Genomic DNA, 26948 nt, shown 5'->3' with positions numbered 1-26948 from the left:
CAGTACACTATCAGGCATACTGATACCTTTGGTATGCTCCAGAGAAAGGAGACCAAGCTTAAAGTAATTTTTGAGAAGTACGTAAGTCCAAACATACCTCCGAATGTGGAAAAACCTAAGGCTCTGAGGAAACTGCATTTCCTTAACAGGACCAGAACCCAAGTTATACTTCTGTAACATAACAAAACAGAGTTGACTGCCAAGTGTTGTTATGCCCACAGTCCCCAAAAAGTTAAGATTTTCTAGTTGTGGCATTTCAAGAAAATGGTCTTGAATATTATTTGGAACACTCATATACTTAACAAGGGAAGAAAAAAGGTTGTGTTTTCCCTTCAATCTAAATACTCTATCCATATCTATTACTACACTTCCCATCTCCCAAGTTTTTGTTCCCTATTTGTCCTGAGGCCAGCCTATGATGTGAGCTCCCTGAGTTCACAATTACCTGAAGGGTTAATCTTTGTATCCCCCCCAGCACTTTAACACTGCCTGTAACACAGGTCCAGAATGACTGACATAAGGAAGTACTGAAATATGAAGCAGTTCTATGCTATGACAAATACGCAGTAGCTGGAAGGAATAAAAAGTGCCAAAATGCGGAAGCTCAAAGATTTAGAGGAGGACAACACAGTTAGTTTTATTTCAATCAAATCACAACACTTTCTTTTCCAACTGTTGCAAAGTGCAGCTACAATTTCCTGTTACAGATCCACTTTTAAAAGGTTTTCTGTGACATTACAGCAAGCCTCATTTTTTTTTCCCCAGAGGAATATTCCCAAATTCTTCCTCAAGCAAAAATAAAAACTCCATTCCAGTAAATGGCAATACATGAAATTACAGTAAACCAGACACTTGAAAGGATAGCCAAGAAGTCTTCCAACAGTTTATTAGAAAGAATGTAGACATTAAAAAAACTCCCCACTGTCATGAACATAAATTGAGGTTTTCAGCCCAGGTACAAGCTGAATCAAAAAAAAAATAATAAAATAAAAAATCCAATAGTGTATTAACATTTTTTTCACTCATTTGCCATACTGACAGTGCAAATACAAATTTGGTCTAAATGTACAGACTCAAGCAACAATGTACAGCCTTTCTTCGTCCTCCATGCTAAGAGATGTAAAAGTTTAAGGGTCAAACAATACCAAATGTACAGGCTTCAAAACCATCTAAGTTAGGGCATTCACTAGTTTTAGCTAAGATACATCTGGAACACTGACAAGTGATCACTTACGAACAATAATGTGAAGTAAATTTTTTGAAAAATAAAACTTTAGTGGAACAATCCTGAAGGATATACCAGAGGAACAACATGTTACCAGTTTAAAGTATCAACCAATTTGTTTCAGCCACTTTTGAGTCCATGTTCTAAAATCTAAAATTTACTTTCCCTAAGCCGAAAGCTTCCGATCATGTCAGTATCTATGTTATGAAGTAAAGGAGACTTAGGTGAAATGTTTTTTATTTATCACAACTGCTTTATCAATTGCCTAGGACCTCAACAGCATCATGGGAATCTGGGAAATGTTCATGCATAAGGTTATTGCCTTAGCTGACTTAAAATTGCCCCATACAATGGTACATATCAACCCTTAGTGAAGCCTTTAAAAAAACAAACAGGTTGAAAAATGGGTTAAAGGAGGCAAATACAGAATCTGCCTTTAGAGCTATCAACTTAGGAATTCTCTCAATTATGAAATCTTGCAGAAGTTATTTTTCTTTCTCAAAATCCAGCGATGACAACATTCCTTACTCCAGATCTGGCATTTCTGAAAGGATTTTTAAAAGATTAGTATAAATTACAAGGGAATAACCTAACAACTTCAAAGTTTTACAATAGGAAAAAGCAGCCACCAAGAGTTGTTTCCTAGAGAATTGTCTTTTTTAAAAAATTTGAATCTCAAATCATTCAAATTTCTGCTTTAGCTATTTTTTAGAGGCCATAAAGAAACAATCATGTATCTTCCAAGAATTTTAAACAGGTTAATTAACTTTACTTCTCTATTTTGAGAGTTTGGTCTCTGATGTGAAATATCACTGCGTAAACATACTTTTTACAAAGATACTTACTTTCATCATCACTGTCTTGTGAATCCTGCAGAAAGGAAAATTTAAAAAGTTACCAAGTTGATCAAACATTCCTCTGCTAACTGAACAGTTTGCACCGTAAAAAGCTGAAGCACTGCACTTTTGACTAAGGTAGCAGATATATCAATCTTTGGTTAGATATAATCTTTGGTTTGGTGGTTATATCCATCTTTGAACTTAGCAATGGACTTAAGAACAGGTTTACTTAAGACAAACAGACATACAGCTGAGGATCTATCTTCCTATAAGATATATGCCTTTTCGGGGGAATTGAGCCCACCCTTTAAATCCCTTCCTATCAACCAGACTGAATCCTGGTATAAAATAGTTTCTCTTCTCTCTTGGCATTCAATGGAAGAGGAAAATGGCTCAATATGAAGACCCCTGGAATGACAGAAGACAATGAACTCTAATCCTAGCTGGTGAATTGTCTAAGTATCTTCCAAACTACACTGAACAACTTTCTTAAAGATGTTAACAGGATGCCAGGTGGGGAAATGTTGAGAAGAGTGGTCTAGTATATCCTTATAGATTCACAACATCCATCTGTTTACTATACGTCTCTCTGACCAATCCTGATGTTAAAACCTGTTCAACTTTCTTTGTCAAAATAATCCCTAAACTGTTAACTGAGTAAGGCATATGTCTCTATAAAATAGTAATTTTGAATTATAAATCTGGTGCCTTGAAGAATGATTCAGGGGACACCTGTTTCCTAGTAGGCATCCATCCCTCAAAAATGGGCACATTTAAAAAACTGGTTTTCCTTGTAATATTTTTTAGACCATTAAGTGGCAAAAAAAAAAAGGGAGCAATTTTGAATCTACATAAAACAACCTGAAAATACATTGTTTCTTAGTATTTAAGTAAACATAGAAAAGAACTTATAGACTTACATCATCTGCTCCATCTACTTCTGGTAAATCTACATCCTCATCACCACCCATGTTGTTCATCATCTATTTGAAGTGTAAAAATTAGTTTTTAAAATGATGTTAAATTAAGCCCTAAGTATTAGGTTGCACGCTCCAGAATAAACCTTAAGTCTGTCATAGGTTTCCACCAATTTAAAAAAAGAAAAAGAAAAAATAAATCAAACTATATATTAGGTACCTTCCTTTCTGGAAAAGGTAGATTATAGGTAATTACATAAAATCCTGAAACCTTGTAGGAAGTTAAGAGTAAGTTCTCATTGAAGAAAAATTATTAAAATTCATTCAACAAGATATATATGTATAATGTAGAAATTAAACACCACAATCCTGAATAGCAGTCACCTCTGGTGGCTAAGAATGAGATTATTTGTACTGAATAGTTGTAAAGTTTTGTATCTTCAACTAAGTGGCATGTGTATTATGGTATTTTCATTGTAGTTTTAAAATATTGTGAAGAACCAATAAATAATTTAAAATAAAGTCCTCTCGGCTGATTAGCTGGCATAAAAGGCCTGAATACTGAATCAAAGGCTAAACACCAGTAACTAAGTTACAAACAGAAAATAAACATAAACCTTGAAAGAAAAGATACACACTGTGGAAAACACCGTTGTATACTTACAATAAACTGGGACCAAAAGAGCATACTTATACATAAGGTACTAATTTCCCAAATTTAGTTCTTTCTGATCATAAAGCAAGCAGTATATTATTTAAAGAGGAACAAATAAGCAGACTAAATAATATGAGATGGGGACTTCAAAAATACATGCTTACCTGGACTTCAGAGTTAGAAGGGGCCTTAAAATGATACCTACTCAAATCTCTCAGTATAAAAATTCTGAGCATCAACTCTCGAATAATATGAGCAAGTAGTAAAGAGTTTTCCTACATCTGAAAGCACTAAATACTGGTTAAGTTTCTTTGAGCAGGAAAAATGCTCAAAAGGTGCCAAGCTCAATGCTAGGTACCGAGATGCAATGGCAATAGACACAGAACTGAATACATTTGAGAGCTACTTAGGAAATATAAACAAAATACAGACAGCAAAGACAGCAGTTAATGTTATACTGGATAGAGAGAATCAGTGAAAGAGAACATTGTTAAGAAGTTATGACTTGCACAGCTGGGTAAATGGTGGCATCAATTACTACAGTAAGGAGTAGCATGGTTTAGGAGAATCACATGAATACCATTATCTCCCTTCTCTGTTTTGAAATCAAGGTGCCAGAGCCATATGAGGAGAGATGTTAAATAAGCAGTTGCATACATGAAGCTGGGCACTTACTCCTTTTAATTCTTTGTTGTCAAAGAAGAAACATAAAAGTATAGTCAAGATTTCAAATCACAATGAGAGTATCTTCAACTTACAATCTACCATTTTCTTTTCTGATCAGCTTTACTGCAACACATTTAATAAGGTCTAGTCTACCTAAGAGAATCTCAATGATTTTTTTCCCTTTGGCCACGGCAATATGTATTTCAGTGACGTCCTGGAAAAATAGGCTTACTTAAAATCCTTTCCCTGATTTTGCAACTAAAATATCCCTACACACCACTCATTGTACATATCTCATCGTGATTCTTGTGTTTAAAGGTTTATATTCATATTACATGGCTCCAAAATGCAAGCCAATTACTACATTCATGCTCCTTAAAAAAAAAAAATCTGTTCCAATGCTGGAATAAAAACTAACTGTGCTGCACTGATTGTATGGTTTATTTTTTTGTCATTATACATCAACTTTAGAACACTAATTTTTAAAAATTCATAAAGGAAGGTTAAATGACCATTGTTAAAATCTTATTTGGTTTTCTGCAGAACAGTCTTGAAAGTAAAATAATGCATGTCCTAAATATCACTGTCTTTAAAACCAAATTAAATTGATTACACAGAAATACACTGGGAGGGAGGTGGAAGAATGCATTTAAAAGAACTTACCTCAGAGAAACGATCAAAATTAGACATGTCTTCATCTGAATCATCTTCCCAGTCTTTCCAATTATTGAAGTCCACACTAAGCCAATTAAGCTATAGATCAATACAAATATCACCCTATGATTAGGTTACCTTGTACTCTTTTAGTGTGTACCTAAAGACTGTATTTTTTGAGCTGTGGGTTCATACTAGTGAGGCATGGCATCAGCACACACACACACACACAAAAAAAAAACTAGAAAAACGTAATAATGGTAAGTATAGTTTCATGAAGCTGCTTTCACAGTTGTCAGAAACAAACCTACTTTTGGCACTTCCCTGGTGGTGCAGTGGTTAAGATTAAGAATCCGCCTGCCACTGCAGGGGACACAGGTTCGAGCCCTGGCCCGGGAAGATCTCACATGCCTCAGAGCAACTAACCCCATGCGCCACAACTACTGAAGCCCGCAAGCTCCAGGGCCCGTAAGCCACAACTACTGAGCCCACGTGCCACAACTATTGAAGCTGGCGGGCCTAGAGCCCATGCTCCCCAACAAGAGAAGCCACTGGAACAAGATGCCCGCGCACTGCAATGAAGACCCAACGCAGCCAAAAAAACAAAAAGAACAAAAGAAGCTACATTTTAAAACAAAAATTCACTGGTAGGAACTATTCAAATTCAGATACTTGATTAATTTATTATTTTTTAAATGTCACCATGATATGCTCCAAAGCAGCATCTGAGTAATTTATACTTCTAAGCAAAGTCTGCCTCTTGAATGCAGAAGAGTCTGCATCTATTAGTGACTATCTTATTCTGACCACACTTGGTATTAAGTTAAAGCTAATAAACCTCAAAGTAGAGGAAAATATATAGAACACAAGGCCTTAATATTAATAGTACCTAGCTATGAAACAAAAACACTATATTCCTTGTACCAATTTTTTTAAAAAATGTAAGTTTCAGGTGTATAACACTGTAACTCAACACCTGTATACAACTACAGAGTGATCACCCTCCAAGTCCACCTATCGTCTATCACTATACAATTGACTCCTTGTACCCCTTTCACCCACCCCTCCAACCCTTTCCCTACTGGTAACCATCAATCTGTTCTCTGTATCTGTGAGTTTTCATTTCCTTATGCTTTTTAAAATTAGGTTTGTCTTTTTCCTTCTGACTCATTTCACTTAACTTATTACCCTCAAGGTCCAACCATGTTGCTGCAAATGGCAAGATTTCATTCTTTTTTAATGGCTGAGTAGTAATCCACTGAATACACACACACCACAGTTTATCCAATCATCCATCAGTGGATACTTTGGTTGCTTCCATGTTTTGGTTACTGTAAATAATGCTGCAATGAACACAGGGGTGGCATACATCCTTTCCAATTAGTGTTTTCATATTCTTCAAATAAATACCCAGAAGTGAAATAGCTGGATCATATGGTAGTTATACCCTTAATTTTTTGAGAAATCTCCATACTGAGTCCATAGTGGCTACACCAATTTGTAATCCCAACAACAGTGTACAAGAGCTCCCTTTTCTCTGTATCTTCTTCAGCATTTGTTATTTCTATTTTTCATATTAGCCATTCTAACAGTTAGGACATGATTATCTCACTGTGTTGTTTTTTTTTTAAATAAATTTATTTATTTTTGGCTGCGTGGGGTCTTCGTTGCTGCGTGCGGGCTTTCTCTAGTTGTGGCGAGCGGGCGCTATTCTTTGTTGTGGTGCACAGGCTTCTCATTGCAGTGGCTTCTCTTGTTGCGGAGTACAGGCTCTAGGCGTGTGGGCTTCAGTAGCTGTGGCACGTGGGCTCAGTAGTTGTGGCTCACGGGCTCTAGAGCACAGGCTCAGTAGTTGTGGTGCATGGGCTTAGTTGCTCCGAGGCATGTGGGATCTTCCTGGACCAGGGCTCGAACCCATGTCTCCTGAATTGGCAGGCAGATTCTTAACCACTGTGCCACTAGGGAAGTCTCTCACTGTGGCTTTGATTGGCATTTCTCTGATAATCAGTGATGAACTTGGGCCATGGCAGTGAAAGCTTAAAATCCTAACCAGTAGGCCACCAGGCAACTGCTCTGCCCATTTTTAAATCAGGTTTTTGTTGTTGAGTTGTGTGAGTTCTTCATATATTTTGCATATTAACCTCTTATCAGATACGTGACTTACAAATATACTTTCCCATTAAGTAGGCTGTCTTTTCATTTTGTTGATGGTTTCCTTTGCTGGACAGATACTTTTCAGTCTGATGTCAATGTATCTTTAATTACTTAAAAATACCAAACTTTCAAAAAAAGAAAAAGGAACCTACCTTTGCCCTTTCTTTCGTTAACCTTGGCCATGACTGGCCAGATTCTCCTTTTCGTAAACAACATAAAATTGATCTGTCCGTTCTTTTATGCTTCGAATCCTAAAAACAAAAATAAGCGCTATCACACCGTTTATATCTCTGGTGTTACTACAGGACACAAAGTAGCTGGTTATTTGTCATTTCTCCTAATTTCTTTCCCTACACTTTCTCTAAACCCTGAAACAATCCCTAGACTACTGAAGATTTCATAAGCTATCCAATTGCAAAAAACATTTTTCCTCCCCTGCACAAGGTGAATAAAATAAAACGTTAAAAAAATTAACTAAATATGGTACAATCATAGAACATACTTAGATGTATCTATGCTTAAATAAGACAAGCCTTAAGAGTACAGCCCTTACATCAACTACACAATTTAATTTTAAAAAGATAAAAAATAAAAATTAAAAAAGTATTGCCCTGAGTCCAAACAATAACAAGAACAAAAAGAGTATCCAGAAAAGTAGTTACAAGAGGGAAAATAATGCAAAATATATACTTATTAGCCTCTGAACTGTTAAGAATTAGTGCTTATCTCTAAAATGAGTACTTAAAGTATGTCCATTTCCTTACAATTTAAATTGGGATTAAAGCATCAAGACTACTTACATTTGGATCAATACAGTGAAAAAGATCAATTTCATTTAAATGTTTAAAATTATCACTTCCTCCAAGACAACTGTACCAAAAAAGAAAAAGGGAAAAAAAATGAGTCTCTTCAAAGAGGTAAAGATTAGTAGTATCTTCAATGAAAACACAAAACAATCAAGCAAAAGTTATTCAAGCTGCCTGAAACAAGTCTTTTACCCAATGATGTAAAATGGTAATTTACCTGAATGTAAGTTTGGATTTTTCAAAATTTACATTAACATCTTTACTGTCTTCAACACAAAATTCAATGAAGACATAGTCCCTTCGATCGTACCACTTTGCAGAAGCAGGCTGCCTACAAAAAGATAAAATTAGACAAAGTTAAGCTGAAATTCACTAACTATTTACAAACCTCCAAAGCTTAGCATGTAAGTAACATACTTCTGTTCTCCCTCAGAGCATTAATTATTTTGAGGCAGTTTACTGCAATTTCAAACATAAACTACATCTTTTTCCCTAACAGCTGCAGTACAAGTTAAAACGCAATGATACGGACTCCCCTGGTGGTACAGTGGTTAAGAATCCTCCTGCCAATGCAGGGGACACCAGTTCGATCCCTGGTCCGGGAAGATCCCACATGCCGTGGAGCAACTAAGCCCGTGCTCCACAACTACTGAGCCTGCGCTCTAGATCCCGCGAGCCACAGCTACTGAAGCCCGCGCACCTAGACCTCATGCTCTGCAACAAGAGAAGGTACTGCAATGAGGAGCCTGCGCACCGACGAAGACACAGCACAGCCAAAAATAAACTAAACAAACAAACAAAATGCAATGATACAAATTTCATCATAGAAAAGATTTAAAAAATGAAACAAAATGCTCACTGGAGTTAAGCATTTACGTAGCCCTGTCAAAATTTGTGCTACTCCTTTATAGCCCTGCTCTTAAGAATTCAACTCCACAGAATTTTAAAAACCAGAACTAGGGGACTTCCCTGGTGGCGCAGTGGTTAAGACTCTGTGCTCCCAGTGCAGGGGCCCCGGGTTCCATCCCTGGTCAGGAAACTAGATCCCACATGCATGCCACAACCAAGGAGCCCGCCTGCCGCAACTAAGACCCAGTGCAACTAAAATAAACAAACACATATATATTTTTAAAAAATAAAAATAAAAATCTGAACTAATCCATTGTCAACTCAAATACAGTATTCAACATTTCTACTTACCATGTTAGGAACTGTGGGGGGAATTTTTTTTAAGTATGAGAAATGACAGTATTTGTCCTCAAAAGAGTTCTCATTTGGACTGTTCTGGCAGTCCAGTGGTTAAGACTCCAAGCTTCCACTGCAAGGGGCAGGGGTTCAATCCCTAACTGGGGAACTAAGATCCCGCATGCTGTGCAGCACAGCCAAAAAAAAAAAAAGTTCTCATTTGCAGCTGACTATATAAAGCAAAGCAACCATTTTTTTTTTCCTGGGCAAAAATATCTTCCTTATGATTCTAAATAATGACACTAGATAAAAAATTAAACTTTATAGTCCCAACTGTTAATCTGTATCTGTATCCAATATATACTTATACTAGAAACAACTTGGAATATTTGCTTTTTCCTTATTATTCACCAGCTCCTATCCCTTGCAATAGACTCCTGTCTTCTTCAATGTTAGCTGCCTAAAGCTCTATTCATCCATTAAAATTATGTTTTAGAATATAGCTAAAAATCTAATAGAAGCAAATACAGTCAAATGTGGTTAATTAACAGGCAATAAAGATTATACATGGTAAATACTTTGAAAAATTTCCTTTGTCATCTTTAAAACAAGTTACTTAGATAAATATTTACATATGCATAAAAATTCCAAGAAGAATTCACACGCACACAAATGAACAGCATCTGCCTCTAAAGAATGAACCAGAAAGATGAGACAAAGTAGAGCCACCTCATTCTCAACTATTTCAATTATTAAAAAAAAAATAAGCATGTAGGGCTTCCCTGGTGGCGCAGTGGTTGAGAGTCCACCTGCCGATGCAGGGGACACGGGTTCGTGCCCCAGTTCGGGAAGATCCCACATGCCGCGGAGCGGCTGGGCCCGTGAGCCATGGCCGCTGAGCCTGCGCGTCCGGAGCCTGTGCTCCACAACGGGAGAGGCCACAACAGTGAGAGGCCCGCCTACAGCAAAAAAAAAAAAAAAAAAAAGCATGTGCTGCTTTGATAATCTAAAAATCAAAGTTACAGGAATTCTTTGTATTTTTGAAACTTTTCTGTAAACCTAAAACTTCAAAATAAAATTTAAAACCAATTGGTTATTATATGTTCAAACACTACTCATAAATCAACTTAAAGGAACTGTTTTGCTTCCAACCTCTGAACTTCCCAACCCTGAGGAGTAGCAGTTTAAAGTTCTAAAGTTACAGCCAACTGCTCATCAACATTTTCACACAACTGTTAAACCTGACTAGTCATACTCTACTCCAAAACACTGATACCAGATGTGAAATTAAAAATTACAGATGGGGCTTCCCTGGTGGGGCAGTGGTTGAGAGCCCGCCTGCCGATGCAGGGGACACGGCTTCGTGCCCCGGTCCGGGAAGATCCCACATGCTGCGGAGCGGCTGGGCCCGTGAGCCATGGCCCCTGAGCCTGCGCGTCCGGAGCCTGTACTCTGCAACGGGAGAGGCCACAACAGTGAGAGGCCCGCGTACCGCAAAAAAAAAACAAAAAACCAGGAGGAAACAATTAGAGTCTCTCTCTCCTTGGCCAATGACAATTTGAAAGGATGACTGCAAACTGATCCAAATACACAAAATATAAATACTCCAGTTTATATTTATTAAAGAAATGTAAAACAAACTACCCACAATTCTAGATCACCAGAAGATGCTACAACTCCAATTCTTTACAAAAAGGCAATTAAAGAGAAAGAATAGGCATTTATCCTTCTTTCCCTTTATGAATCTTTATTCATGATACCTGAATAGGGCCAGTTCATGAAGATCAGCTTTGTGTGGAATAAAACGTGAGGAGGAAAAAAAAAAAATCACCATTTTGCAAACTTTAAGCTGATTTGGCAGTGTTCATCAATGAATGGGACCATTAACAATGATTAGATGAACAGCAGATAAAGAACTTATGATCTTAGCATCACTAAAAGTGGGACGAGATATTCACTTCCTGATTTGATCAACATGATATATTCCATAGTAAACGTAATTCCAGTCTATAGGAAATATGAGGAAAAGAAACAAGTTAAATCATATCACAAGAAGTGAAAAATTCAGAATACTGTTTCTTAAACCAATGGCAGAAAAGAGGGGGGTACTGCTCTAGATTAAAAGAAACCTAAGAGTTATCAAAGAAGTGCAATTTGTAAATCTGGTATGCATCTTGATTCAAACAAACTAAACATAAAAAAGATTACTGAAACGGTGGAGACCTAGATATGGACAGAGTATTAGATAATGTGAAAACCGTTAGTTTTGTTAGGTGTGAAAGGCACTGTTTTATGGAAAACAAATGTCCATTCAAGATTAAAAGGGAAGTACATGGAGTCTGCTTTAAAATAACTAAGGAAAAAGGGCGAGATAAAGCAGTGTGGCAAAGGCCTGTTGAATCTGGTAGATGGGTAGATGGGGATTTATTACATTCATAATACTTTTCAAAAAATGATATTAAATGGTTTCGGCATGGAATGCTTTCTTCCTTTAGAGCAACCCAGTCTAACTGTGAAATTGTGTTATTTAAAAATTTAAAAAGAGGGACTTCGCCTGGTGGTCCAGGGGTTAAGACTCCGTGCTCCCAATGCAGGGAGCCCGGGTTCAATCCCTGGTCAGGGAACTAGATCCCACATGCCGCAACTAAAGATCTGGTGCAGCCAAATAAATAAATATATATATTTTAAATCCATTGGGCAGAAGAGGAGGGGAGTAGATAAAATAAGAATGACCCTGTACTGATAATGGTTGTGACTGAATAATGGGTACATGAGGAATTCATTGTAGTATTCTACCTTTCCTGTTTGAACAAAAAAGGTAATAAAGCTGAGAACAATTACCCTGATTTTTTTCAAATTAATTTTTATTGGAGTACAGTTGACTCACAATGTTGAGTTAACCTGATTATAGTGAGCAGATTCTTCTCTCAATATGTTTACAAATGGCTATTTCAATAAACTCTGTTAAAAATGCTTTTCTAGCCGAATTTAACAACATAATCTGAATACTTGATAGTACCGTTTACCTTGTTAAAATCAAGTTACACATTAAGAACCTATAGTAGGGCTTCCCTGGTGGTGCAGTGGTTAGGAATCCACCTGCCAATGCAGCGGACAAGGTTCGAGCCCTGGTCCAGGAGGATCCCACACGCTGCGGAGCAACTAAACCCGTGCGCCACAACTACTGAGCCTGTGCTCTAGAGCCCGCGAGCCACAACTACTGAGCCCACATGCCACAACTACTGAAGCCCACGAGCCTAGAGCCCACACTTCGCAACCAGAGAAGCCACCGCAATGAGAAGCCCACGCACCACAACAAAGAGTAGCCTCTGCTCACCGCAACCAGAGAAAAGCTTGCGCGCAGCAACGAAGACCCAATGCAGCCAAAAGTAAAATAAATTAAATAAATAAAAAAAAAAAAGAACCTACAGTAATGGAGAAGGAGCACGTTAATGGCGATCTGGTATATAAGCTCTTTAGTTTCTGTTCGTATCAAGGACACTGGAACCAGGGAAGAATCTTTCCTTTCCTTGAATTCACATTAAGTAATCTAGATTTATATCACTGTCATGGCCTGAAATCACATCCTAAATTCATATGTTGAATTCCTAAACCGCCAGTACCTTAGGATGTGACTGTATTTGTAGAGAGGATCTTTAAAAAAGTAAGGTAGGGCTTCCCTGGTGGCGCAGTGGTTGAGAGTCCGCCTGCCGATGCAGGGGACACGGGTTCGTGCCCCGGTCCGGGAAGATCCCACATGCCGCAGAGCGGCTGCGCCTGTGAGCCACGGCCGCTGAGCCTGTGCGTCCGGAGCCTGTGCTCCACAACGGGAGAGGCCACAACAGTCAGAGGCCCGCGTACAGCAAAAAAAAAATAAAAATAAAAAAGTAAGGTAAACTTAGATCTTAGGGTGGGCTATAATCCAGTATGACTGGTGTCCTCATAAGAGATTAGGACAGTTACACGGACCCAGAAGCAACCTAAATGTCCACTGACTTTCTGCACGTGGACGCCGCCAAGTAAGCACCATTGACATCTCCTCCCTCCACTGCAGTCAAGTCTAAGTCAGTTACCCAAAGAGCCCCAACATCTGCGGAAGCTCTTCACTGGAGGTTTGAGCTTGAAGCAACCAATGAGAGTCTGAGGAGCCATTTTGAGCAGTGGGGAACGCTCAGAGATTGTGTGGTAATGAGGGATCCAAACACCAAGCGCTCCAGAGGCTTCAGGTTTGTCACATATGCCACTGTGGAGGAGGTGGATGCAGCCATGAATGCAAGGCCACACAAGGTGGATGGAAGAGTTGGGGAACCAAAGAGGGCCGTCTCAAGAGAAGATTCTCAAAGACCTGGTGCCCACTTAACTGTGAAAAAGATTTTTGTTGCTGGCATTAAAGAAGACACTGAAGAACATCACCTAAGAGATTATTTTGAACAGTATGGGAAAATTGAAGTGACTGAAATCATGACTGACCGAGGCAGTGGCAAAACGAGAGGCTTTGCTTTTGTAACCTTTGATGACCATGACTCCGTAGACAAGACTGTCATTCAGAAATACCATACTGTGAATGGCCACAACCGTGAAGTAAGAAAAGCCCCATCTAAGCAAGAGATGGCTGGTGCTTCATCCAGCCAAAGAGGTTGAAGTGGTTCTAGAAACTTTGGTGGTGGTCGTGGAGGTGGTTTTGGTGGGAATGACAACTTTGGTCATGGAGGAAACTTCAGTGGTCGAGGTGGCTTTGGTGGCAGCCATGGTAGTAGTGGATATGGTGGCAGTGGGGATGGCTGCAATGGATTTGGTGGAATCCAAATTGGTGGAAGCAATTTTGGAGGTGGTGGAAGCTACAATGATTTTGGAAATTACAACAATCAATCTTCAGATTTTGGGCCCATGAAAGGAGGAAACTTTGGAGGCAGAAGTTCTGGCCCCTATGGTGGTGGAGGCTAAAACTTTGCCAAACCACGAAAGCAAGGTGGCTATGGTGGTTCCAGCAGCAGCAGTAACTATGGCAGTGGCAGAAGGTTTTAATTACTGCCAGGAAACAAAGCTTAGGAGGAGAGGAGAGCCAGAGAAGTGACAGGGAAGCTACAGGTTACAACAGATTTGTGAACTCAGCCAAGCACAGTGGTGGCAGGGCCTAGCTGCTACAAAGACGACATGTTTTAGACAATACTCATGTGTATGGGCAAAAAAACTCGAGGACTGTATTTGTGACTACCTGTATAACAAGTTATTGCAGTTTCTGTTCTGTGGAAAGTGTAAAGCATTCCAACAAAGGGTTTTAATGTAGATTTCTTTTTTTTTTGCACCCATGCTGTTGATTGCTAAATTTAATAATCTGATCACGATGCTGAATAAATGTGTCTTTTTAAAAAATGAGCTGTGTAAAGTTAGTCTACTCTGAAACCATTTTGGTAAACTACCTCAACAGTGTGAAGTTAGAGCTCCTTCAGGGTGATGCCAGGTTCCATTCAAAATTTATTTACAATCTGCTTTGGTGGAAAAGCTATTGCCTTCAGAAACCTTGGTGTAGTTGAACTGACAGTTACTGCGTTGTGACCTGGAGTTCACCGTGAAAAGGGTCACCCAAGCAAAGTCATGGAGTTTTTTGGTTACTAATATGATTGTTGGCACATCCTATGCAATATATCTAAATTGAATTACAGTACCAGATAAAGTTATAGATGGGAATGAAGCTTGTGTATCATCCATTATCATGTGTATTCAATAAATGATTTAATACCCTCTTGGGGGAAAAAAAAGGTCCATCGACAGGAATGGATAAAGATATGGTACATATATACAATGAAATATTACTCAGCCATAAAAAGGAACGAAATGCTATTTGCAGAGATGTGGATGGACCTACAGACTGTCATACAAAGTGAAATCAAAGAGAATAATATCATACAATATCGCTTATATGTGGAATCTCGAAAAACGGTACAGATGAACTTACCTGCAAAGCAGAAACGGACTCACAGATGCAGTGAACAAACTTATGGTTACCAAGAGGAGGAGATGGGACGAATTGGGAAACTAGGATTGACATATATACACTACTATGTATAAAATAGATAACAAATGAGAACCTACTGTATAGCACATAGAACTCTACTCAATGTTCTGTGGTGACCTAAATAAGAAATCTAAAAGAGTGGATATACCGTATACGTATAACTGATTCAATCTGCTGTAGAGCAGAAACTAACGCGTTGTACAGCAACTATAATCCAATAAAAATTAATTGAAAAATAAATTAATTAAAAAGAGAGAGAGGGCTTCCCTGGTGGCGCAGTGGTTGGGAGTCCGCCTGCCGATGCAGGGGGTGTGGGTTAGCGCCGCAGAGCGGCTGGGCCCGTGAGCTGTGGCCGTGAGCTGTGGCCGCTGAGCCTGCGCGTCCGGAGCGCTCCGCAGCAGGAGGGGCCGCAGCAGCGAGGCCCGCATACCGCAAAAGAAAAAAAAAAAAAAAGAGAGAGAGAGATTAGTACAGTTACAGAGGAAAGACCCTGTGAAGAAGACAGAAGCCGGCCATCTGCAAGCCAAGCAGAGGCCTCAGAAGAAACCAACCCTTCTGACACCTCGATCTTGGACTAACACCCTCCAGAATTGTGAGGAAATAAATTTCTACTGTTTAAATCACCCAGTCTCTGGTACTTTGCTATGGCAGCCCTAGCCAACTAATAAAATCATTTACCAGACAATAAAAACAAAATTAAATGATCCTAACCTGGAGCCAAAAATGGTTTTTATATTTTTAAAGTTGTGAAAACAAAAATGTGAGACAGATATTTGTGGCCTGTAAAGCCTAATATTTACCAAGTGCCCCTGATCTAAACTGTCTAAAAATACAAGGGGGGGAAATCCTACACTTAACCTGAACGGTAATAAACACATATATTCACTCATTTGAAAGGAAAACCAAGTGTTTATGAAATCTTTTCTCCTATTAACTCAGAGAAAGGGTGATTTTAAACTCTAGCTCCTAAACTATGTTGGATTCGTGTCTATAGTCTTATACAAACACTGGCAAAATCCCAAACTACTGTTCAAGTCTGTTAATTCATTTTAATAGTAACCTACCTATAAACGCAAAAACTTTTTCACCTCTGCATACATTATGTGAATAAGCCACTACTTATAACAAAATAATACCCAAAATCTCTGAAGTGGGACATTCCAAGTTCTTCTGACAAGTTCTTCCAAGCTCAATGTTAGGGCTATGTCAATTAGAGCAACTAAACTTTGCATAACCTAAAATTCTCCTCTGTAGTTTTGACTAAAATTTCTTAGTTTGTCTTAAAATGACAGAGTGGAAACCACATTTGTTCCCAAATACCATTTTTAATATACTAGAATCTCGTGCATTTTAATTCTCATTTGTAGAAAATTACAAGCACCTCTCCCTTAAAAAAAATGAATGCACCATGGACTTCCCTGTTGGTCCAGCAGTTAAGACTCCGTACTTCCACTGCAGGTGGCACAGGTTTGATCCCTGGTCGAGGGAAGTTCCACATGCTGTGAGGTGTGCACCGCCCCCCAGAAAGGATGCACCAGTGCAATGACCTTAATGCATGCCCTCCAAATTCATATATTGAAATCCTAATGCTCTACGGGATGATATTTGAAGGTGGGACCTGAGAGGTGTTTACTACTAGATCATGAGGGTAGAACCCTCATAAATTAAAGTCATGCCTTAGGGGCTTCCGTGGTGGTGCAATGGTTAAGAATCCACCTGCCAATGCAGGAGACATGGGCTCGAGCCCTGGTCCAGAAAGATCCCATATGCCGTGGAACAACTAAGCCCGTGTGCCACAACTACTGAGCCCACGTGCCACAACTACTAAAGCCCGCGTGCCTAGAGCCCATGCTCTGCAACAAGAGAAGCCACCGCACCGCACCAAAGAGTAGCCCCTGCTCGCTGCAACTAGAAAAAGCCCGTGCACAACAACGAAGACCCAATGCAGCCAAAATAAATAAATAAAATAAATTTATTTAAAAAATAAATAAAGTCATGCCTTATATATAAAGAGGCTCCAGAGAGGCCCCTAGCCCTTTCACTGCTCCAGAGGGGCCCCTCACCCCTTCCACTACTATGAGGACACAGCAAGAAGCTATGAACCAGAAAGTGGGCCCCTTCACCAGAAGGTGACCATATTGGTGCCTAAATCTTGAACTTCCAGACTGCAGAATAGTAGACAATAAGTTTCTACTGTTGATGAACTACCCAGTCTGTGGTATTCTGTTACAGCAGCCCAGACTAAACCAACCAGCAAAGCTACATGGAAAAAATTTGCTAAAGAACATTTCCAGGTTATTGCAGTTCTTTTGATAGTTTACTATGTGCAGGACAGATTAAATTATTAAAAGACAATTAGGACACATCAAGCCTTCTATGAACTGGTAGGACAAACATATCATACATAATTCCAGGTAAGTTCATAAAGCTTAAGGTTAAAAACCAAGGTCACAGACGTCCCTGGAGACCATGGAAAAGAGTTTATTCTGTATCTGGGTAGTTTAAAAAAAAATTAATTATAGCTATCATCGCTTTAGAAGTTTGAATATCTTGAGAGAGAAAAATTCTGTATCTAATAGAATTCTACAGCATATGTCTTGTCTCTATAACCAATACTACTGTCAAAGCTCCAACATCTTTATTTTCTTTGTCTCTCAGAATTTCCAATGTTCAGAAGTTTTTGTAAGGGGAATTCCCCTGGTGGTCCAGTGGTTAAGACTCTGAGCTTCCACTGCAAGGGGGCGAGACTTGGATCCCTGGTCAGGAAACTAAGATCCCCACATGCTGCAGAGCGCAGCCAATCAATCAATCAATAGAAGTTTTTGTAAGCAGGTACTCTGGACCATTATACAGCAAACATGGAAAATTATGAGGTCTGCGTGCCACAACTACTGAAGCCTGCATGCCACAACTACTGAAGGCCGCGCGCCTAGAGCCCGTGCTCTGCAACAAGAGAAGCCACCGCAATGAGAAGCCCCCACACTGCAGTGAAGAGTAGCCCCTGCTCGCAGCAACTAGAGAAAGCCCATGGGCAGCAACAAAGACCCAATGCAGCCAAAAATGAATTAATTTGTATTAAAAGTTAAAAAAATTTTGTGAGCTCTGTGAGAATTTAGTGAAAGAAAACATTTTTACTATTCAAGTGAGAGGCCTACAAATCTTAGTTAGTACCATAATAATTCAAATTTGGCTTCCTGAAATGCACAGTTTAGCTCAACCTCATGGGATACGTATATATTACATGCTCGTCCCATAGAATCACACAGGATTCCACATCATTTTGGTGTTTTCCCCCCAGAAATCATTAAGAACTGTCATGGGACTGTTCGATCAAATTAATTTTTTTATAAAAAAGTTTTAACATACACAAATGAGACATATGATCAATATCTCAATTCTTACTCTGAATCATTGAGAAAAAATTAGAATACTATTATTTGGTCACTAAACATTAGGCTCTTCAACATATACAGACAGGGAATTCCCTGGTGGCTCAGTGGTTAATAATCTGCCTGCCAATGTAGCGGACGGGTTCGATCCCTGGTCCTGGAAGATCCCACATACCATGGAGAAACTAAGCCCATGTGCCGCAACTACTGAGCCTGCGAGCCACAACTACTGAAGCCCGCATGCCTAGAGCCCGTGTTCTGCAACAAGAGAAGCCACTGCAATGAGAAGCCCGCGCACTGCAACGAAGAGTAACCCCCATTTGCCGCAATTAGAGAAAGCCCGCGCACAGCACCGAAGACCCAACGCAGCCAAAAATAAATATTTTTTTAAAAACCCCAAAAAACAGACAAATATACTGGGGAAAATAGCAATAACAACCTTTTAATAAAAATGCTCTACTTTTGGGACTTCCCTGGTGGTCCAGTGGTTAAGACTCCACACTCCCAATGCAGGGGACACGGGTTCGATCCCTGGTCGGGGAACTAAGGTCCTGCATGCCGCACAGCGCAGCCAAAAACTAAACACAAAAAATGCTCTACTTTTGTAAAAATATTTAAGACTGCAAAATGTGATACAAGGATGCACTAAATGACAATCTTTATGATAAAGCAAACATTCTTAAATCTATTAGGTTTTATCTTCAACTAATGGCCTCATACAGAAATTAATCAAGCAGAAAAAGTGTAAGTATTAATTTTTGATTGGAAGGCCAATTTCTTTAGATTTAAAAAAAATGGAGGGGAAAGAGAAAGAAGGGTAGAATCTCTTAAAGGAGAATTTATGGTAATCATCAGTTAATTAAGAGAAAAAATCAGTCTGACCAAATTGTAACTAATAAGCTAAATATTCCCAAAATAAACATTCTCAAAATAAAGGGCTCACAAACAAGTCAAATGTATTTTGAGGGTATATACTGATTTGGTGGTCCTTCTTTTCCAGATTTCCCAAAATATAGCAAAGCCTCAATTAATAGAATCTAAAGTTATAAATGACTCTCACCAACTTTATCTTTCACCTACTGACCACCAAACTACTCGCCCAATTTGGTTTTTTTTTGTTTGTTTTTTTGCGGTACGTGGGCCTCTCACTGTTGTGGCCTCTCCCGTTGCGGAGCACAGGCTCCGGACGCGCAGGCTCAGCGGCCATGGCTCACGGGCCCAGCCGCTCCGCGCGGCATGTGGGATCTTCCCAGACTGGGGCACGAACGCATGTCCCCTGCATTGGCAGGCGGACTCTCAACCACTGTGCCACCAGGGAAGCCCCTACTCGCCCAATTTGCATGAGATAGGGACTTCCCTTGTGGCCCAGTGGTTAAGACTCCGCGCTTCCAATGCAGGGGACATGGGTTCGATTGGTGGTTGGGGAACTAAGATCCCACATGGTGTGGAGTGCGGCCAAAAAAAAAGAAGCCAATCTATATTGAGATATAGCTGAATTTGACTGAAGATGCGATACAGCAAAATAAAGGACCAACTGTAAAAGATCCCAGTTAGTTCCAAACATCACTCTCAAGCACCTCATATAGCCAAGTCTTATAGCTGAAAGAGATTCAGTCTAAATATTATTCAATAAACAAATTATTTATTAAACATGATACCGGGAATTGTTCCGGAGATACAGCTGTCAGCAAAGCAGATAAAAATCTCTGCCCTTAAGAAGCTCACATTCAAGTTGGATGAAATTTAGCCCAAAATTATTCTTCTAAGAAACATGGGGGTAGAGGGATCCATTACTAGCTATGGTTTACCTTTCTTAAAGTATAAGTAAGTGATACACTATAAGACAATGTTTTTTGTTTGTACTCTTAAAAGTAACTCATCTATATATTTAATTATATTTGTAAGATACATTACATCACAATCTATAACCTCACATACTTTATTCAGAAGTAATGATAATCCCCATACAAATTTATTTATTTATTTATTTTTTTTTTTCGCATTACGTGGGCCTCTCACTGTTGTGGCCTCTCCCGTTGCGGAGCACAGGCTCCGGACGCGCAGGCCCAGCAGCCATGGCTCACGGGCCCAGCCGCTCCGCGGCATGTGGGATCCTCCCGGACCGGGGCACGAACCCACGTCCCATGCATCGGCAGGCGGACCCCCAACCACTGCGCCACCAGGGAAGCCCTACAAATTTATTTTTAATGGAACATGATGTTTGTCTGAATTAAAACATCACTTTGAATTCTAAGATAAAACAATAATAATCAGAAGACTAGCTTTTTACTAGAACTTGATAATGGAGAAAGTATCCTCTATGTTTATCCTCTATGAACTAAACATTTCCAGTAAATGAAAAGCTTCTTAAAAACCAGATTCACTCGCCTTCTATGTATCCCAGAGTATTTTTAAACATCAAGAAGGGTTACAGGGACTTCCCTGGTGTCACAGTGGTTGGGAGTCCACCTGCCAGTGCAGGGGACAGGGGTTCGATCCCCAGTCCAGGAGGATCCCACATGCCGCGGAGCAGCTGGGCCCAGGCACAACTACTGAGCCTGTGCACTGCAACTACTGAAGCCCGAGCATTCCAGGGCCCGCCTGCCACAACTAGTGAGCCCACGTGCTGCAACTACTGAAGCCCGCGTGCCTAGAGCCCGTGCTCCACGAGAAGCCCACACACCACAACGAAGAGTAGCCCCTGCTCACTGCAACTAGAGAAAGCCTGCGCACAGCGATGAAGACCCAACGCAGCCAAGGGAAAAAAAAGGGGGTTATGGAAGAAAACAAACTCATTATAACCAAGGGAGAAAAAAAAAAGTTTAAAAGATGTTACAAAGTTCAGAATAATTGATATTTTAAAACCAAGTCTATCAACTGGTCTATTATTTACAAAAGAGAATCGAGAAAGTGGTAAATCTATTTCAGTTTGTACTAAGTGAGGAATGATATGGAAACATGAAAATTCTGCTAAAAAAAAAAAAGTTCCAGTTTCAGACTGAGCAGTTTTTCCTTGTTAAGTATTATCAAAAGCCCTGCCTAAAAAAAAAAAAAAAGCCCTGCCTGTAAACATCTAAAACCAAACTCTCTCACACATATTCTTTGCTCAGAGAAACCCTGATACACTTCTCATATTTTCAGATCTTCTGTATGCCAGTTGTACTACTATGTAAAACTTCCTGGAAAGTTAATCTGAATATACATGCAAGTCCAGTGATCCCCAAATTACATGCCAAGGTGCATCAAGGCACTACGGAAGAATTTACAGGGCTGCCACAGGATATTTCAAATTTAAGAGAAATTCAGTGATACTCAACTTCAGTCAAGACACTAAGTGGTTCAGTTTCAACAGCAGACTGCACTGTAACCCTCTCCACTAAGTTTCATCTTTGCAAAGCTGGATTTTTGGTGGTTACGATTAAAAAAAAAAAAAGACCTACAAAAAACTCAACAGGGAACAGGAATTGAGATGGAAGTATCCAATCTGATTTCAAGGTATAACAAGTTATACAGTTCCCAAAAGGCATACACCTTTCATCAGTAACTGTGCTTATACAAGAAACTACGTTTTTCTTTCAATTTATGTGTGTTAGCTTTCTGAAAAGCTAACAGGCTATAAGGACGAAGTACTTAAGTTGTTTGGACCCAACTATCTAATAAACAGAACGTCTAGGTTACTCCTTATGGCCTAGCAGCACCATTAAAAAACCAACCAACAAATAAAAAAAATACAAAATAGTAACAAAAAATACTACTAAGACACCAAGGGGTGAACCAAGAAAGTTTGTGAACCTCTGTGCTACTTCCTTTCTTTGATAATTCCCACTCTAAAATATAAAGGTGTGGGACTTCCCTGGTGGTCCAGTAAAGACTCCACACTCCCAATGCACAGGGCCCGGGTTCCATTCCTGGTCCAAGAACTAGATCCCACATGGATGCCACAACTAAGTTTGCATGCCACAACTAAGGAGCCCTCGAGCCACAACTAAGGAGCCCGCCTGCCACAACTAAGACCAAACACAACCAATTAAATAAATAAATATTTCAGGGGAGAAAAGAAAAACTGAACTACAGGCAATTTTTTTTTGTGTGTGTGGTACGCGGGCCTCTCACTGTTGTGGCCTCTCCTGTTGCGGAGCACAGGCTCCGGACGCGCAGGCTCAGCGGCCATGATCTTCCCGGACCCGGGCACGAACCCGTGTCCCCTGCATCGGCAGGCGGACTCTCAACCACTGTGCCACCAGGGAAGCCCCAGGCATGGTTATGTATTGGAAATAAAAGGACAACCTGGAAAATTATTCTCCCTTTTTTTAAAGTGAAAAAAATGTCTTTGTGAGAAATTCTGGGTTCCAATCCTATTTGGGACAGTTGTTTATACTGATCAGCAGTGCTGTGAATTGATATTTGAAGAACTAAATCCTGTAATGTAATAAAATTAAAAGTTAAAAAAAACACCTCTGTGGCTTAGATCCTTTCAGTACACAAAGATAATTAAGCATGCTGAGTTGCAAAGAGCCCTGATACAAACACTCTTCAGCAATAAAGTACGACTACATGAGAAGATCAACTACGGCACAGAAAATCCACAACAGCACATTTTATTTGGTTTTGGAGTACAACACGGGTGAGGGCATATTACTCAAGGTAAGATTTAAAGTAATTGGCATCTTCCTGGAAAACCAAAAGTTCTAAGGTGTTCTGTGGAAGTCATCAGCCTCAATTTAAAATCTATCCCTAACCTACACAGTAAATAATAAAGTTTACTAAAACACACTTTGTATTTCTGTAGTAAAATACACTAGATGCAGCAATTCTTAATAACTCAAATAAAATATGATTATTAATGTTTCAGAGCTAGATTGATTCTAAACAGTTTATTACGAAGGTGTTTTTTCCTGAAAAGCAATCATCACTAACCACCTATGACTCTAAAATGATAAAGCTTCTAGAAGATCTTAAAACTGAGAGAAAACAATTAAACAGGAGAATCTTAACAATACATACTGGTCTGCCTCAAGTGATTTGTCACTTCGTTTCTACTGCCTTCCGGTTAAAGTCTAACTAAGCACAGAAAAAAAGAAAATCCAGTTGCTAGGTTACAGTGGCTAGGAAATCAACACTGAACAAAAGCCTTCATCAGTTACTCTTCCTCAACTTATAGAAATTAACCATATGCTCTATGGTCACTATTACCATTTGTTTTGGAGGTTAAAGACTGATGATTTTATTTTGGGGACTCAATCGTACAAAGTTGAACGATGGCAAAGTTAAGATTTTAACCAACGCTAGCAATGGTCGCAGTGTTTCTGGACAATTTATTAATTTGACTACAAGACACTGGAAAGAATGATTTCAAACTGCTCAAAACTGAATGTTTTACTTCATACCTATTGTTAATACGTCCAACTTAAAACCTAGAACCAATTACAACAGCTTAAAAAAAAAAAAAAAAGTAAAGTAGCACCCCCTACAGGGGATTTGTGCAGGTCTTAAATGGAGGAGAGAGGTCCTAAACTCCCAGCCTCCTCCAAGGTAGGTGAGAAATTGAGAGCTTTTATGCAAACTACTAGACAAAACTTGATTAGAAAAAATTTATCTAGGAAATGACGACTGAAGAGCAATCAAATGATAAAAAAACAGACCTTAAAACCCTTGAGATGTCCAGCGTAAATGTCTCTCTCTACAGCTAAAAAAAGTCTACAGCACACATCAACAAAACGAATGCTCATCAGCCAGATTCTTCCTAGGACTCATTAAAAGTCTTTTCCAACTCAAATAACTGACTCATAATATTCATCTTACAAATTCAGTCATTAATAAGATCCCCTAAAGAATTTGCAAGATGGCATATACTGAATACCTTAAACACAATGAAATTTACCTGGTCCCTTCAAAACACTCATTTTGAAAATAGCATTCTTCTGACAGACTGCTTTTTGGAATAACGCTACACTTTTCATCCGAGTTTTTAACCTATTTACATAACTTAATATTTCTTACCTATTTAACTATTTCATGTGACCTGTGAAAGTGTTTCTATCTCATACTATTTCTTCATGAAAAAATTTGCTTGGCTACATTAATCTATTAAAAGTTGGTAATGCCTTATCTGAGGATTAATTTTCTCCTCACAGATGTTTTAAGACTGACAATCCTGCTACATTATTTGGAATAAATGTCAAAGAGAAAAAGCACAAGCTATTTTTCACAGATTAAAATCTTCTATTACATACCACTTTTGGGAGTGGGAGAATCCTTCCAAAATTCTAATATGTCACTTTACAATAATACATGCATTCTTCTCAAGGCTTCTTTTCCATCAAGTGACTATAGTGTTTTCTTTACTTATCTAAATAAAACGTCTAGACGTTTTATTAAGTAAACCCTTGCAAGTGCATTACTTTTTACAGGAATAAAACTTGTTCCCCTCAATTGCTCTCCATACATAACTTTTAGGGAGCGATTAGAACCAAAAAACTACTAAATCGGCAGTTCTTGTATCTGAAAAGGTAAAGCTTTCCCTGAGAAAAATCTAAAGGCTGAAAGTGGCGATGCCAAGAATTCTCATTCGGTTAAAATCACCAAGGTTTTCCTGTATCATAAAGCTTCTAAACAATCTGTAGTCACTTCAGTAAAGAAAATTAAACGAAGGCAACAAAAAGGTGACGACATACCTGTTTCATCCTTAAACTAAGATAGGATGATGAAACCTCGCCTAAAGTTTAATATGAACACTGAAAACGTCCACAAATATCTTTCGACTCCAACACGTGCAGAACGCCCTGCTCACTGGTAATTCCTCGCTGCCAGGGACACAGCTGAGTTTTGGCAACTTTCACTCCGTCAGCGAGACTGGAGTTAGGAGGAAGCCTGGAAAGACCATACTCAAGCAATCACGACACCCGAGAGCGAAGTTAAGTTGCGGCGACGGTATGGCCTCCCTCCAGTCGCCTAGCAGTACCTGTCGCTCGCGGCGCACGGCCGCGTGGTGCTCTACGAGCACCAGCAGCCTTGTGGTAGCACCCACCGCAGGTGCACTTGGCCCCGGGCCTGGTCACAGCATCACAGAGCGACAGGAGCAGACCACCCCAGGAGCGGAGCGGTAGCCCACGAGGGTCCACGCCTCCAGGGCGCCCGGACGGCGAAAAGCTCACGGGAGACTAAGGCCTACGGCTAAGTTACGGAGAGTTAGGAGCAGCCGGCACTGCCTAAGGGGGAAGGTGGGATTTCCGGCACGGGGAAGCCGAGGGCCGGTTTAGAGGTGGGGGAAGCGGACATCGGAGGAAATATGTCCTCCACCCGCCAATGGTAATCATAACAAGGATACTGAACCTCCCACTCCCAAGCAAGAACGATTTCCACCGAGGGGGAAAAGCCGAGGGGGCCTAAAGCGGGGGAGGGGAAGGGACGGCTTCCCGGCAGCCCCCCGCGCGGCCTCGGCCTCCCTCACGGGCGACCTTCCCTCGGCGGGGTGTCGCACTCACATCGTGAACGGGGCAGGGGGACGGGCGAACGGGTGGCGGGCGTCTCCGGCGGCAGCTCCTGGGGAGGCGACTCCTCTCCGGTGGCGACTCCGGCGTCTTCTGCCCGGTAGCGGCCTCTTTTCGTTTCCCTCAAGCGACGGCGGCGGCGGCGGCGGGCTCGACCTGGGTCCCCAGAATGCACCGCGCGGAGTGAGCGACTCCTCCGGTCGGAGAGAAGAGGAAAGTGTAGGAAAAGGGGCGCGAGGACGGAGAACGAACGTGCGTGCGTGCGAGCGAGGGGTGGTGAGGCCGGGCGGCGGCTGGTGACGCAGCAAAATGCCCGGGCCTAGCCGCCGCGCGTGCGCACTCTTTGTTTTCGGGCTCCTGCGCGGCTTTCTAGAGATATCTACGGAAAGGGCGGGGCCTCCCAGCTCCTTCGCGATCCTTCCTAGCGCTGGCCCCGCCCTACGTCCGTTTCCTCTGGCCCGTCTGGTTCCCGCCGCTCCTCCCGCGCTCTCCTCTTGTGGTGGAAAACCGTTGGCCGCCTAACCTCCCGGCCACCCGACTCGGGCGATCTCCCCGAGAAACGGCCGCGTTGATCCCGGGAGGAAGGCCGAGGCAGAGGGACGCAGAGTCCTGAGGCTTGAAAAGTGAAATGAGGGTTCAGTTACTTTTAAGAGCGTAAAGCGGCCCACTGAGGAAACATTCCACCGCAGAAGGAGGGGAAAAGCCTCTGCTGGTGATATAATATTTGCGGAGAAGGGCTGACTTCCGAATGCAGGGCCTTGGTCCACCTCGCCATTTTTTATGAGAATTGGAGACCCTGTACAGGGTCAGCGGAAATTTGAGGTCTTTGGCTGAGGAGGAACGTTTACCCTTGGGGGCCGGCGTTTGCACCTGCTTTGAGATATTAATGCTGTAGGTGAAACAGGAATGCTGTTAGGGTCTAAGTTTGTGGGAATGGAGAGACTAGGACTTT

At 40.6% G+C, this 26948-nt stretch overlaps 1 protein-coding gene, 1 long non-coding RNA gene and 1 pseudogene across 3 annotated transcripts in view; 2 read left to right on the top strand and 1 right to left on the bottom strand.

Annotated features, from left to right (window-relative positions):
- LOC141275862 (uncharacterized) overlaps positions 1-26948 on the top strand; it is a 56626-nt gene that overhangs the window by 18828 nt on the left and 10850 nt on the right. The window lies entirely within an intron of this gene.
- Positions 864-26123, bottom strand: PTGES3 (prostaglandin E synthase 3). Of its 2 annotated transcripts, XM_004316126.4 has the most exons (8): positions 25991-26123; positions 8134-8247; positions 7911-7980; positions 7263-7361; positions 4966-5055; positions 2985-3047; positions 2071-2095; positions 864-1769 (listed from the first exon to the last, which is right to left on the bottom strand). In XM_004316126.4, coding segments are annotated over exons 1-8 (483 nt in total). In that variant the 5' UTR covers positions 25993-26123; the 3' UTR covers positions 864-1749. The 2 variants fall into 2 exon arrangements, with proteins under 2 accessions (XP_004316174.1, XP_004316175.1); XM_004316127.4 differs by lacking the exon at positions 4966-5055.
- LOC117314213 (heterogeneous nuclear ribonucleoprotein A1-like) lies at positions 12535-14313 on the top strand (annotated as a pseudogene).

This window comes from Tursiops truncatus, chromosome 11 (genome assembly GCF_011762595.2).
Source record: "Tursiops truncatus isolate mTurTru1 chromosome 11, mTurTru1.mat.Y, whole genome shotgun sequence".
In the NCBI taxonomy this organism is placed as follows: domain Eukaryota; kingdom Metazoa; phylum Chordata; class Mammalia; order Artiodactyla; family Delphinidae; genus Tursiops; species Tursiops truncatus.
Note: the sequence above shows the minus strand (reverse complement) of the source record. Positions and strands in the feature narration are given on the sequence as shown.